Genomic DNA, 16214 nt, shown 5'->3' on the forward strand with positions numbered 1-16214 from the left:
AACTGAGGTCCTCTATCAGAAACAATATCCGTGGGAACGCCATAAAGCTTGACAATCTCCTTAACAAACGCCTTAGCGAGTGACTTGCCGCAGGGCAACTTAATGAACGGAACCAAATGACACATCTTACTAAAACGGTCCACGACCACCCAGATGACAGTAAAACCCTCGGACATGGGCAGATCAGTAATAAAAACCATTGTGAGATGCATCCAAGGCGCACTAGGAACCTCCAGAGGGCAAAGCAACCCCGCAGCAGGAGTATGTGAAGCCTCTGACCTAGCACACACCGTACATTGACGCACCCACTTGATGACTTCTTTATGCCATCCAGGCCACCAAAAACTGCGACTGATAAGTCTCAGAAATTCCTGGATGACCTGCCAACCGAGACTCATGACACTCCACAAACAAGTCTCTCCTAAAGGTTCTAGGCACGAACAACCTCCCATGGGCAGTGTTAGATGGAGCATCATCTTGAGCTTTTAAAATCCCATTCTCCATAACGGAGTCCAGTGCCGCCACCACAACTCCTTTCTGTAAAATGCTCTCCTCCTCCTCGGCACCGACCGCTGGAGAGAAGCTGCGAGATAAAGCATCGGCTTTAACATTCTTAGAAGCAGGGATATAGGTAACAGAAAGCTTGACCGGCATTCAAGCGCTTGGCAGCATCCAGATAGATCAAATTCTTATGATCTGTGAAAACCTGAATAGGAAATCTAGAACCTTACAAAAAATGACACCAATGTTCAAACGCGAGTTTAATAGCCAGCAACTCCCGATTTCCAACATCATAATTCAATTCGGTTTCCGAAATTTTTTTCGAAAAGAAGGCACAAGGATTTACTCCATCCCTGTTCTCCTGAGACAAAACTGATCTGACTCCCACAGATGAAGCATTGACCTCGACCAAAAAAGGCTTGGTCTCATCAGGCTGCATAAGGATAGGGGCAGAACTGAACCTCTCTTTGAGATACTTAAACGCTTCAATGGCCTCAGTAGTCCATTGGACCGTATTTGCACCTTTCCTGGTGAGATCGGTTAGAGGCTTAACAATTACAGAAAAATTCTTAATGAATTTCCTGTAATAATTGGCAAAACCCAAAAATCTCTGTATAGATTTCAAACCAAAAGGCCTAGGCCATTCCACCACAGCCTGAACCTTCACCGGGTCCATCTCAAAGCCCTTGCGGGAGACAATGTAGCCCAAAAAACTAATTCTCTGCACAGCGAACTCACATTTCTCCAGCTTAGCAAAGAGTGAATTATCACTCAATAACTGCAAAACTTCACGTACACTCTGCCAATGGAACTCCAGATCTGGCGAATAAATCAAAATGTCATCCAAATACACAACCACATTCTTACCACATTCTTACATTCTTACCAATCAAAGGTCTCAGGATGTCATTAATAAGGTTCTGAAAAAATGCAGGTGCATGGGTAAGTCCAAAAGGCATCACCAGATTCTCAAAATGACCTACCGGAGTGTTAAAAGCAGTTTTCCATTCATCACCCTCCTTCACTCGTAACAATTTGTATGCCCCCCGGAGATCAATTTTAGAGAACCACTTGGCCCCCACTAACTGGTTAAACAAGTCAGGAATTAACGGCAATGGGTAGGAATTGCGTACAGTAATCTTATTAATTTCACGAAAATCCAGACATGGACGCAAACCTCCGTCCTTTTTTTTAACAAAGAAAAATCCAACTGCCACAGGCGACTTAGAAGGTCTAATGTGACAGCAGCCAGGCTAGGCTGTATGTATTCCTCCAAGGCCTTTCTTTCAGGGATAGTTAGATTAAACAAGCGACTCTTGGGAAGAGTAGCTCCCGGAATAAACTCAATGGCGCAATCATAATCCCTATGAGGAGGTAAAACTTGCGACTCCTCCTCCGAAAAAAACCTCCAAAAATCTTGAATAGGTACAGGTAATTCCCCCTTTCCCACAGCCGCAACGTGACCATTACAACATTTATCATAGCACTTTGGACTCCAAGACTTTATCATATTAGTAGACCAGTCCAGCAAAGGATTGTGCAGTTTTAACCAAGGCAATCCTAGAATGACTGGAGAGGGTAAATTATCTAATACAACCAAGTCCAAAATTTCTTGGTGAACTCCATTGATAGCGAGGGGAAATGCAGCAACCTTGTGAGTAATGCATTTCAAGGGAGTGCTATCAATTGCAATCACAGAAATAGGTGATGATAAAGGTTTGGATTTCAATTTAAGTTTTTCCAAAAATCCTTTATCAATCATATTAAGTGTTGAACCACAATCTACAAATACCTGAAATTCTATCAAATTTTCCTGCAAAGTAGTACTCCCTGAAAGAAATACTACTGTAGAGCGTAAACAAACTATACGGGCGTACATGACCTTTTTTTTCTTTACTTAAACGAAGCTCACAATACTTAATCAAATGATCAGCTTTACCACAATAAAGACACAGTCCCTCGGCGAACCTCTGGTCTCTTTCCTGAGAGCGGAGCGACATCACCCCAACCTCCATCGGTTCTCCACCGTCTGAGCAGATTTTCTGGGGACTAGGACCTGGCATTACAGGAGTCTTTACCTCATTCTGCCTAGATCTCAGCCTCCTATCCACACGAACAGCTAATTGCTTGGCATCCTGCAGAGTCTCAGGAGCGGGGAATGCAATTAGCAAATCCTTAACCCTTTCACTCAGACCAGCAAGAAATAGACATTTTAGATCAGGATCATTCCATCTGACTTCAGAAGCCCATCTTCTAAAGTGTGTGCAATAATTCTCAGCATCATCTGACCCCTGACTCAAACGCCTGAGTTCTGCCTGAGCAGATTAGATTAGATCAGGATCATCATATAATAGACCCATAGCAGGAAAAAACTTTTCTACCGACCTCAAGCATGGATCATTAGGTTGAAGAGAAAAAGCCCACCGTTGTGGTTCATTGCGCAAAAGTGACATAATAAAACCAATGTGCTGTGATTCATTCCCAGAGGACCTTGGTCTCAAACGAAAATATAACAAACAAGCATTTTTAAATGCTGTTTACCATAAAAAAACATCCGGCAGTCCTACCTTGGGTTCCACAAAATGCACTCCGGAACAGCTACTCACGTGTTGTTGGAGCTCGGCCACCTCTAGAGTCAACCCCTGCAAGCGTTGGGCCAAATCCTGGACGGAAGCCATACTGATCCCCGTATTAATATATATATTTTTTTTTTATTATTTTTTTTTTGGGCTGGACTTACTGTTATGATCTGCAACAAGTACTAAGGAAAGAAGGGGAAAGCTTTCCCTACAGTGAGACTAAGCTGAATCCCTACGATGTAGCGGGCTGTCTGTTCCTTGTGAACGGACCCGCCTTAGTCCTAGGCTAGTCTGAACGAAGACCTATAGAATAAAGGGAAGGGATCCCTAAAAAAACTAAGGACTGGAACAAAAATGGGACACCTCCTGAACAGAGAAAGTTGTTGCAGAACACAAAAAGAAAAACTGACAAAAAGGTACTAGAGGTCCCAGAAGGACCAAGCGAACTGACAGAGATAGGCACAGAAGCACCTGGCTAGCAAAACAGTCAAACAACCAGCACAGTCCAGCACAGCCAAAAAGGCGGAGCTGGAATATAAAGGCAGATGGTCACGTGACCGCAAAACACAAGATGGAAAAAACAAACAGGAGTGTTCTAACACTTTCTGTAATTCATCCCACATCTCTTTTGCAGTTGCACATTTGCATATATGCACAATCTGATCATCATCTACACTGAGGGAGATAGTGCTTTGTGCTTTCTGATCCCTCTCTAGCCAATCATCTGGTAATGGATGAGGCACTTGTTCCTGCGTATATTTCCACGTACCTTCTCTTATGAACAGCATTTTCACCTTAAATTTCCAAGATTGATAATTCTGATTGGTGAGACTTTGCACTGAGAACTTGCAGTGTTCCCGGCTTGTGGACATCTTCTCTGTTGCTCTGTGCCGCTTTTGCTTTGGGCTTCTGTTGCTGTATTACTCTTCTGTGTCACTCCTGGGGTTCTGTGTCACGCTGGAGTTCTGTGTCACGCTGGGGTTCTGTGTCACGCTGGGGTTCTGTGTCATGCTGGGGTTCTGTGTCACGCTGGGGTTCTGTGTCACTCCTGGGGTTCTGTGTCACTCCTGGGGTTCTGTGTCACGCTGGAGTTCTGTGTCACTCCTGGGGTTCTGTGTCACGCTGGAGTTCTGTGTCACGCTGGAGTTCTGTGTCACGCTGGGGTTCTGTGTCACTCCTGGGGTTCTGTGTCACTCCTGGGGTTCTGTGTCACCCTGGAGTTCTGTGTCACTCCTGGGGTTCTGTGTCACTCCTGGGGTTCTGTGTCACGCTGGAGTTCTGTGTCACTCCTGGGGTTCTGTGTCACGCTGGAGTTCTGTGTCACGCTGGAGTTCTGTGTCACTCCTGGGGTTCTGTGTCACTCCTGGGGTTCTGTGTCACTCCTGGGGTTCTGTGTCACTCCTGGGGTTCTGTGTCACGCTGGAGTTCTGTGTCACTCCTGGGGTTCTGTGTCACTCCTGGGGTTCTGTGTCACGCTGGGGTTCTGTGTCACTCCTGGGGTTCTGTGTCACTCCTGGGGTTCTGTGTCACGCTGGAGTTCTGTGTCACTCCTGGGGTTCTGTGTCACGCTGGAGTTCTGTGTCACGCTGGAGTTCTGTGTCACGCTGGGGTTCTGTGTCACTCCTGGGGTTCTGTGTCACTCCTGGGGTTCTGTGTCACCCTGGAGTTCTGTGTCACGCTGGGGTTCTGTGTCACTCTGGGCCCATAACTTGTTGGCAGCGGATCATTCAGGATACTCTCAAAGCGTGTTGACAACAGAACAAAGCTTTAATTAGCTATAAACAGGTACAGATATCTGCAAGGAGTTTGTATGTTCTCCCCGTGTTTGCTTGGGTTTCCTCCTGGTTCTCCGGTTTCCTCCCACACTCCAAAGACATACTGATAGGGAATCCAGATTGTGAGCCCCGATGGGGACAGCGACGATAATGTATGTAAAGCGCTGCGGAATATGTTTGCGCTATTTAAAAATAAAGATTATTATTATTATTATTAGATATGATAGGCTTTGTGGAATCAGGAATATACATATGTTAAGTGTCTCTGTGCAGCATCAGCAGGCTGCTTCTCCTCTCATGCACAGACACAGGAAACTGAACACAGTCACATGGTCTTTTCTGTGTGTGAGCCTCTGGGAGTTTTTTTTTTTTACTTTATAGACAATACACAAACCTAGCAATAGAACATTTACATACACAGGAATGGAGTTGTTGCACTAAACATATTCCAACAGGGCTGCATTATACCATGTGGTGGCCATAATACTGGAGGACTATGGGGGCAGAATTATACCATATGGGGGACTGCATTATGCCACGTGATGGTCATAATACTAGCAGACTATGGGGGCTGCATTTTACCATATGGGAGCTGCATTATACCATCTGGTGGCCATATTACTGGAGTACTCTGGAGGCTTAATTATACCATATGGGGGCTGCATTATACCATGTGGTGGCCATAATACTGTAGGACTATGTGGGCTGCATTATACCATATGGGGGCTGCATTAAATTCTATCAAGGACTATGGGGAGTGCATTATACTATATGTACTATATGGGGGCTGCATTATACTATATGGGACTTCATTATACTCTATCAAGGACAATAGGCTGTGTATTATACTATATGTACTATATGCTGAGTGCATTATACTCTATCAAGGACTATGTGCAGTGCATTATACTATATGTACTATATGCGGGCTGCATTATACTTTATCAAGGACTATGTGCTGTGCATTATACTATATGTGCTATATGAGGCTGAATTATACCCTATCAATGACTATGGTGCGCATTGTACTGTATGGAGGACTATGGGGAATGCATTATACTATATGAAGGACGATGGGGTGCATTATACTATGGGGAGTGCATTGTACTATTTTGAGAACTATGAGGGGTACATTGCACAATATGGAGGACTATGGGGTGCATTATACTGCATAGAGGACAATGAGGTGTGCATTATACTATATGGAGGACTATGGGGAGTGCATTATACTATATGGAGGACTATGATGAGTGTATTATACTATATGGAGGACTATGGGGTGCATTATACAGTATGGAGGACTATGGGGTGCATTATACTATATGGAGGACTACGACGAGTGTATTATACTATATGGAGGACTATGACGAGTGTATTATACTATATGGAGGAGTATGGGGAGTGCATTATACTATATGAAGGACGATGGGGTGCATTATACTATGGGGAGTGCATTGTACTATTTTGAGAACTATGAGGGGTACATTGCACAATATGGAGGACTATGGGGTGCATTATACTGCATAGAGGACAATGAGGTGTGCATTATACTATATGGAGGACTATGGGGAGTGCATTATACTATATGGAGGACTATGATGAGTGTATTATACTATATGGAGGACTATGGGGTGCATTATACAGTATGGAGGACTATGGGGTGCATTATACTATATGGAGGACTACGACGAGTGTATTATACTATATGGAGGACTATGACGAGTGTATTATACTATATGGAGGAGTATGGGGAGTGCATTATACTATATGGAGTGCATTATACTATATGGAGGACTATGGGGCACATTATACTATATGGTGGACTATGGGGCACATTATACTATATGGAAGACTATGGGGTGCATTATACTATGGGGAGAACTATGGGGTTTATTATACTAAACAAGCAAACTGCTGCCTATTGATCGAGCGATTGGATTGTTTATGCCCGAATAAAGATCATTGTTCTCAGCAGCACATCGCCTGGTGTAGACTGCAGATGTGCTTCTGATAACATAATGCTGAATGGGGACAGATTGATCTATTAATGATCGTTCTGTGCCCATCATTCTTGCTCAGCCAGTGTAAAGAGGCCGGGAAACAAGCGCCGAACGACTTCAGTATTGTCAATCGCGCTCGTTCAATGGCCTGAACTCAGCGCATGTAAATACAACCAAAATGTTTCTGTGTGATGGTGCAATATGTGAGCATTTGGGGCCCCACTTTAAGCTTTAGCTCAGGGCCCCACTTTGTCTAAAACCGGCCCTGCACATAGGGCCTCCATTATAGCTCCCATAGGGACTATCGCTTGCCGTGTATCCTGTTCACTACACCTGCCAGTAATGTAGCAACGTGTGCCATCTCAGCAGAAAGAGCCTTAATGGTTGGCACCCAGCTTACCCAGAATTGAGGGATGATTCAAGGACTTAGGGCTTGTTCATACCTAACATTTTTCATGTGGAAAAAAACAATGTTTTACAGTAGCAGCAGGATACAGTAAATGAGATTTCTAAAATCTCATTCAGTCGGTGCAGTTTTTTTCTTTGCATTTGTTGAGTTTTTTTTTTTTTTTTAAAACCTGCAGTATATTAATACTTTTATGTCATGTTCACACGTTCAGTATTTGGTCAGTGTTTTACATCAGTATTTATAAGCCAAAACCAGGAGTGGGTGATAAATACAGAAGTGGTGACTTGTTTCTATTACACTTTTCCTCTCATTGTTCCTCACCTGGTTATGGCTTACACATACTGATGTAAAATACTGACCAAATACTGAGCGTGTGAACGTGGCCTGGGTCGATGTTTTGCTGTATTTTTCTAACCCATTCAATGGAATGCATAAAAAACACATAGAAAAACATACATTTTATATACACTGATGATTTTTTTATTCTATATGGATTCTTTTCAATGTAACGCTTCCATGAGCAGCCATTGTAACTGATGATGGTGTTTCATTCATTGATGACTTTCTCCATGTCCCCTTCCCTCCCTCTCCCTTTCTTCCCCCTTTTCCACTGCAGAAAGTCCAGGCTGTGCAGCAGTTAAAACATCCCATCGATGATATTCAGTTTGCTACGGTGGAGGATGGGAGCAGGATGGAGCTGTCCCAGCTCCTCAACGAGATCAGGACACACTATGAGGCTCTCATCAGCAGAAGTCACATCGCCGACGACCTTCCAGCCAGGAGCCAGGTAGCTGCATTACACAAGGCGAGCGGCGAGGAGGCACCTTCCAGGACAGGGATGCAGAGTCATTGCGAGACTGACTCAGCCTCTCCTGGTCCTGTGATTCCTCAATGCAGGGGATGCTGGGGAGGGAGTGCCTGGAGCACTGCAGATAAATTCCTATATATATATATATATATATATATATATATATATATATATATATATATATGTGTATATATATATATATATATATATATGCATGTGTGTGTGTATACGTATGTGCATGCAGGACCCATGAATATATTATGATCAATACAATTATCCATCATATTACCATAAGGCCTTGACATTCGGATGTTGATGTGACTAGGAGAAAGGCCATCGAAGAATAAAATGCCATCGAACTTCCAATTAATACTATTCCCTAAGGTATATTGGATGGGCTGCAGTATTATAGGCCCTTCCTTGTATCCTATAGTTTCTGTTCATCAAAACTGTATCGAAACAGATTTTATTAACCCTTTGCGTGACTTTGTTTAAGAAATGGTTCCCACCAAAACTGGCCTCCAAAGGGAAATGATGGTAAAAATCATTGATTGATTGTAATCATCGATCGGGAGTCTGAAAGAAGAAATCAATTTATAGTCTTTGTGTATCCTACGTCAGTGCCAGTTTCACACATCGTTGTCACATTTATTAGGTAGAAACTACTTTGTTAATGGGTTGTCAATAATTTTTTTAGAAGGGTCCCCTGAAGATAATTTGTTAACAGGTCATCCTGCTGCCAGAGGTCAGGGGTAATCTGGAAGGGAACCAGGTAGAAAGATGTGCAGTTGCCCCATAAGTCCACCATTGGAGAAATGAAGCATTAGACAGTGCACACTAAAATTAATAGGCTCTTCATGTAATGCATAAATGTCCTTATTGATTCTGAATCCCCTAGAACAGTAGCAATTTTCCCAAAAGGCCAGATGAGAGACTGTCACTGTTGTGGAGTGCTGAACCAACAGGCCGGGCTTAAAGCACACCTGTCAGCAGGATTGTGCTCAGTAAACTACATACACTGTCAGATGGGAGAAATTACACTGATTAATATGATACCTTGGTTGATGAAATCCGTCCTCTGGTTCTTGTGTAATCTTCACTTTCAATTTGGAGATAATGATATGCTCGTGCTTCGGGGCGGCCTGTGGGGGCACTCTATCTGGTGCTCTGCTTACATATTCATCTGTATGCTCTTATGACAGCTCACTGTACCTTCACTGACCTGCCTCCTATTTTACATAATGCATCTAGTAGTGGGGGGCTAGGTAAAATAGGAGGCAGGTCAGTGAAAAATCAATGAGCTGTCATAGGAGCATGCATATGAATATGTAAGCAGAGCACCAGATAGAGCGCCCCCCCACAGGCCGCCCCGGAGCACGAGCATATCATTATCTCCAAGCTGAAAGTAAAGATTACACAAGAACCACAGGATGGATTTCATCAACCAAGGTATCATATTAATCAGTGTAATGTCGCCTATCTGACAGGGTATGTACTTTACTGAGCACAATCCTGCTGACAGGTGCACTTTAATTTTGCTCAGTGTTATTATTATTATTTTATATTTCATTTTATCATTTAATATTGAGCAGAATTACATCTGTTTACTAGCTGTTCCTGGTAATACGTTATGATAGGGCATATTGTAATGTATTCTTACCTGTAGCAGCTAATCAAAATCACATCATTTACTGAGTTTTATAAAGTTTATAAATCATACTGCTCCTGTTATTCAGCCTTAAGTACATATAATAACTATAGCTGTATCTTGATTAACAGCTCCCCCCAGTGGCGTAACTAGAGTCTGATGGGCCCCGGTGCAAGATTTGGCCCGGGCTCCCCCATCCTGGTAAATATGTCCTCCATCCTGCTATATATGTCCCTTATCCTGGCCCGATCCTGGTATTTATATATGCCCTCCAGCCTGGTATAGATGTTCCTTAACCTGGCCCCGTCCTGGTATATATGTCCCTCATCCTGGTCCCATCCTGGCATATATATATATATATATATATATATATATATATATATATATATACCCTCCATCCTGGTATATATGTCCCTCATGCTGGCCCTATCCTGGCATATACTGTATATCTCCCATCCTGATATATATGTTCCTTAACCTGGCCCCATCTTGGTATATATGTCCCTCATCCTGGTCTCACCCTGGCATATACATATGCCCTCCATCCTGGTATATATGTCCCTCATCCTGGCCTCATCCTGGTATATATGTCCCTCATCCTGGCATATATATATACAGTACAGACCAAAAGTTTGGACACACCTTCTCATTTAAAGATTTTTCTGTATTTTCATGATTATGAAAAAAGTACATTCACACTGAAGGCATCAAAACTATGAAATAACACACGTGGAATTATATACTTAACAAAAAAGTGTGAAACAACTGAAAATATGTCTTATATTCTAGGTTCTTCAAAGTAGCCACCTTTTGCTTTGATGACTGCTTTGCACACTCTTGGCATTCTCTTGATGAGCTTGAAGAGGTAGTCACTGGAAATGGTTTTCACTTCACAGGTGTGCCCTGTCAGGTTTAATAAGTGGGATTTCTTGCCTTATAAATGGGGTTGGGACCATCAGTTGTGTTTTGCAGAAGTCTGGTGGATACACAGCTGATAGTCCTACTGAATAGACTGTTAGAATTTGTATTATGGCAAGAAAAAAGCAGCTAAGTAAAGAAAAATAAGTGGTCATCATTACTTTAAGTAATGAAGGTCAGTCAGTCCGAAAAATTGGGAAAACTTTGAAAGTGTCCCCAAGTGCAGTTGCAAAAACCATCAAGCGCTACAAAGAAACTGGCTCACATGAGGACCGCCCCAGGAAAGGAAGACCAAGAGTCACCTCTGTTTCTGAGGATAAGTTTATCCGAGTCACCAGCCTCAGAAATCGCAGGTTAACAGCAACTCAGATTAGAGACCAGGTCAATGCCACACAGAGTTCTAGCAGCAGACACATCTCTATAACAACTGTTAAGAGGAGACTTTGTGCAGCAGGCCTTCATGGTAAAATAGCTGCTAGGAAACCACTGCTAAGGACAGGCAACAAGCAGAAGAGACTTGTTTGGGCTAAAGAACACAAGGAATGGACATTAGACCAGTGGAAATCTGTGCTTTGGTCTGATGAGTCCAAATTTGAGATCTTTGGTTCCAACCACCGTGTCTTTGTGCGACGCAGAAAAGGTGAAAGGATGGACTCTACATGCCTGGTTCCCACCGTGAAGCATGGAGGAGGAGGTGTGATGGTGTGGGGGTGCTTTGCTGGTGACACTGTTCGGGATTTATTCAAAATTTAAGGCATACTGAACCAGCATGGCTACCACACCATCTTGCAGCGGCATGCTATTCCATCCGGTTTGCGTTTAGTTGGACCATCATTTATTTTTCAACAGGACAATGACCCCAAACACACCTCCAGGCTGTGTAAGGGCCATTTGACTAAGAAGGAGAGTGATGGGGTGCTACGCCAGATGACCTGGCCTCCACAGTCACCAGACCTGAACCCAATCGAGATTGTTTGGGGTGAGCTGGACCGCAGAGTGAAGGCAAAAGGGCCAACAAGTGCTAAGCATCTCTGAGAACTCCTTCAAGATTGTTGGAAGACCATTTCAGGTGACTACCTCTTGAAGCTCATCAAGAGAATGCCAAGAGTGTGCAAAGCAGTCATCAAAGCAAAAGGTGGCTACTTTGAAGAACCTAGAATATAAGACATATTTTCAGTTCTTTCACTCTTTTTGTTAAGTATATAATTCCACATGTGTTAATTCATAGTTTTGATGCCTTCAGTGTGAATGTACAATTTTCATAGTCATGAATATACAGAAAAATCTTTAAATGAGAAGGTGTTTCCAAACTTTTGGTCTGTACTGTATATATATATATATATATATATATATATATATATATATATTGTAAGGTGGCGGTGTTCACACCGTGCAGTAACTGAGGCAGTGACCCAAACAAGTCCAACATAAACAGCTTTATTCAGCGACTCACGGGTAAACAGAAAAGTCCTCCGGTTCGCAGCTGGGTTAACATGAGTCCTTAAACAACGGTTGTCGTGGGCAACGGCCGAGCCAGGCTGCTCAGAGCCTGACGGGTGCAGAGCCTTCCCAGACGGGGGTTCAGCTACACACAGGCCCGCCAAGCTTTCCTGCTATGCTCCTAGCAGGTCCCAACACTGAACAAGATTAATCTTTAGCGCAGGGTTTTTAAAGGACCTGTGGCAAGAGCCACTGGAAAACCCTTGTTGGAGGGAGGAGGCCGCCTCACTGCCTTCCTATAGCCTCCCCCAAGAAATGAAGGCCGTGCCGGGTTTTACTTAATCTGCCTTAGCCAGATAGCCTGACCAGGTCAATGCTCACCTTCATTCCTGCATTGCAGCCGCAGGTGAGTCTGTGACTGCAATGCACTCCAATGGATTTAATAGGTCTCTGTACACGTTCTGGGGGATATATACTGTCCCTCGTATACAATCCCAGTCACTGCCTCACAATATTATATATATATAGATGTATATATATATATATATATATATATATATACATATATATACATATATATATATATATATATATATGCCCTCCATCCTGGGTATATATGTCCCTCATCCTGACCCTATCCTGGCATATATATCCCCCTTCCTGATATATATGTTCCTTAACCTGGCCCCATCCTGGTATATATGTCCCTGATCCTGGTCCCATCCTGGCATATATACAGGTGCTTCTCACTAAATTAGAATATCATCAAAAAGTTAATTTATTTCAGTTCTTCAATACAAAAAAGTGAAACTCTTATATTATATAGAGTCATTACAAACAGAGTGATCTATTTCAAGTGTTTATTTCTGTTAATGTTGATGAAGTTTGTGCTGACGTCAGCGGGCCCCCACCCGCACGGGCCCGGTCGTGACCTCTGCAACCGTGGTTGTTATGACCCTGGCTTCCCCCACATACAGTATAATACCCCTGCACATGGTGTGAAGCCCCAACAGCCCCCACATACAGTATGATTCCTCCACACACAGTAAGATGCCCTAACACAGTCCCCCCGCCCAGTATTATACCTCAACACACCATATGATTGCCCAACGAAGCCTGTCTCAGTACTCAGATTCTCACTGATCTGCAGGATGTGTAAGAGAGTAGAAAAATTAAATGATAGGTACGCATTTGGATGACTAGGATATGGTCTCATTGAATGGAGTGCAAGAATTAGGTAAAAATCTATAGTCTGCAGTGACTAGTTTAGAACTAATACCAGGATATGTTCTGTGAAATGTCACATCTGATATGAAGAATTAAATGTATATAGAATTTCTGTTTACGACCTTGTGTCATCAATACTGAAGGATCCTGGCAAGACGATATCAAATATCAGTTCATAACAAACATTAGGAGACGTTTTCTCTTTAAGGAGATTTTTACCTTCTTTGTCAAAATGGCCATGATTGCTGTCTTGTATGGGAGAGACTATTCTTCATATAAAAAATTTTCAGACTGGTAAAGCTGGCTGGTAACCAAAATTTGCAAGCACAGTCTTCATTGGCCTTAGTACCCAACCAATGCCTAATATGTAATAATACCTACTCTCCCATTAGGCTTATTTGCCATTCAAGATACTGGAAAAGTTGGGAGATCCATGTGGCTTCTGTTATAGTGCTCATATTGGTTGTAATCCAGATTTTCCAGAATATTCATTACAAGGGCGCAAAATTGCAGCCGACCCTGCACAGCCATTACTACGTGGATGGCACAACATAAACACTGAAGAGGCCACAGTGCCCGATCGGTCCCACGGCCCATTCAGACAGCTGATCAATGGGGCTGCCAAGAATTGGACACCTACCAATTTAACTTTAACTTTACCAAGTTGATGGCCTGTCCATCCATATTCTAAAACCGGAAAACTCTTAAAGTTGTTGATCTGTCAAACAACTGCAATATATTGAAAAAGCTGATAAATATGCATAGATAACCAACACAGAAATTCATCCAAATATAACAGTAAAGAGATAGTAACATAATTTTTTATTAATCTTTTATTTTTGGATTTCTTTCTAAAAGGTTGGGAGTTTTATAGACAGTAGGTTTCTTTAGACATCCAATAATCTAGGATATCTGATGACCATTCACATATGGATGCCCGCTAAAGGAAAATTACTGTATTTTTTCCTTATCCTTGTGGGAAATTATTAGTTTTTCATCCTTAAACTGACCGCCCATAGGGCATGTTATACATACAGTAGATCTGTCTGCTTTAATTCTTCGATTTGTCAAAGCGGGTGCCGGTGTAAAGACTGAAACCTTGTGCTGAAGAGATATAAATATTAAAGAAGTTGTGTCCTTGAAATGATATGTGTCATCTGTCATTGTCCAATTTCCCCTGTCAGTCTGCAGTGCTTATCGTCTGACCTCACAGATCAGATACATTATGATCCTGTCACTTCATTTCCATCCAGCTGGAAGAAGAAGAAACCCGGCGGAAGATGCTGAAAGACGAAGAAGAACTGAGGGAAGCCCGGGCCAATCTTCATGAAGCCAGGAAGCAATGGAAAACTCTACAGGCTGAAATCGAATCTCTGCAAGCAATGGTGAGTATTTCTAGTAACAGAGTCGTTCTCATCTCAATGTAGCACCTTGTCTTAAAGCAGAAGGATTCTAAATTATAGGATTAATTAATATGTTGGGGTCAGTTTCCGTCATACATGTATAAATAGGTGAACTGATCCATTGGGCTTTTATCCAGTAGAGGCCCGATGATCTTAGGTAAAGGCCTAGTATAGAAAGGCAGTAGTCATAATGCATAGGGCTTCCACCATCAAACTTTACCTTGGCCATTATTTAGCCCTTCTACAGGGATGTGGATTTCCTTGCATGGGTTGTATCTGCAGAGTTGTTGCTGAGTGGTGGAGAGTGTTCAAGAAATACTGTTAATTAAATAAGCCAGGATCAGAACCAAGAAGAAGATGCAGAGTCAGGAATAGCCGGAGCAGAGTCCAAAAGAATTAAGTCACACAATTTGAGGTCAGACTAGAGTGGGCATCCATGGGTTAACCCAAAGGAGAAGGCAAGAAACAGCTGGGTCTGAGCAGTCCAGACTATTACTCCTGGTATTGTTCAGCTATATGTGATTTTCAAGGAAATACCCATCAGTAATCCATGCATTTTTTGACGAGGTTTTCAGATCTGACGCGTTTTTTTAAGTAGTTTTGAAGCACTTTATTTTCCACAAGGTTTGTTGCTGACTTTTGACTAGACAGTGTCACGTTTGGAGCAGATTCCACAAGGCAAATTTTTAAATATTCTCGGAAAAAACTTGCCATGTATAAACAGCAATGTGGACTTCCACTGAATAAATAGGATGCGTATTCAAAGAGTATTTTAAGGTTTTTTTATGTGGATTTTGAAGTGGATAAACTTAAATAGAATACAAATATTGGTACAGGGTACAAAAACATAGAAAATGTAAAGGGAGTCTATCACCAGGTTTTTGCTAACCTATTTGACAGCAGCATGATGTAGGGACAGAGACTCTGATTCCAGCAATGTATCACTAACTTTATTGGGTGCTGCAGTTTTGATTAAAAACTGTTTTATCTACAGTAGATCCACCAGTTCTCTGAATGCTGAGCTCTGTCTAACCCCCTCCTACAAACACACACCACTGATTGGGAGATTTCTGCATACACTGTGCATAGGCAGAAAACTGCCAATTAATGGTTCAACGGGGTCATACAGAGCTCATGAATATGAAGGACTACATGGCAGCAGGTTTACTAGTCCTCTAATGATGATCCCCTGTTGATAAAACTGACTTTATCAAAGCTACAGTAAACGTCCCAGTAAATGACACATTCCAGGAATCAGAGTCTCTGCTCCTAAATTTCGATGCTCTCAGATTAAGCATTTATTATGCTTATCTATATAGCGTCATCATATTCCTCAATGCTTTACAAACACCATTATCAATCACTGTCCCCATTGGGGCTCACAATCTAGATTCCCTAGCAGTATGTCTTTGGAGTGTGGAAGGAAACCGGAGAACCCGGAGGAAACCCACGCAAACACGGGGAGAACATACAAACTCCTTGCAGATGTTGTCCTTGGTGGGATTT

At 42.5% G+C, this 16214-nt stretch overlaps 1 protein-coding gene across 3 annotated transcripts in view; it reads left to right on the plus strand.

Moving 5' to 3' along the window:
• The window catches only part of KRT222 (keratin 222), an 86247-nt gene that overhangs the window by 56682 nt on the left and 13351 nt on the right, over positions 1–16214 (plus strand). For all 3 annotated transcript variants that reach the window (XM_073683345.1, XM_073683344.1, XM_073683343.1), the window contains 2 exons: positions 7881–8051; positions 14559–14690. In XM_073683345.1, the coding sequence (XP_073539446.1) occupies positions 7881–8051; positions 14559–14690 (303 nt within the window). The remainder of the gene's footprint in view (positions 1–7880; positions 8052–14558; positions 14691–16214) is intronic.

This window comes from Phyllobates terribilis, unplaced genomic scaffold (genome assembly GCF_046119375.1).
Source record: "Phyllobates terribilis strain yellow unplaced genomic scaffold, ASM4611937v1 Scaffold_5__5_contigs__length_657084704, whole genome shotgun sequence".
NCBI classification, from domain to species: Eukaryota; Metazoa; Chordata; class Amphibia; order Anura; family Dendrobatidae; genus Phyllobates; species Phyllobates terribilis.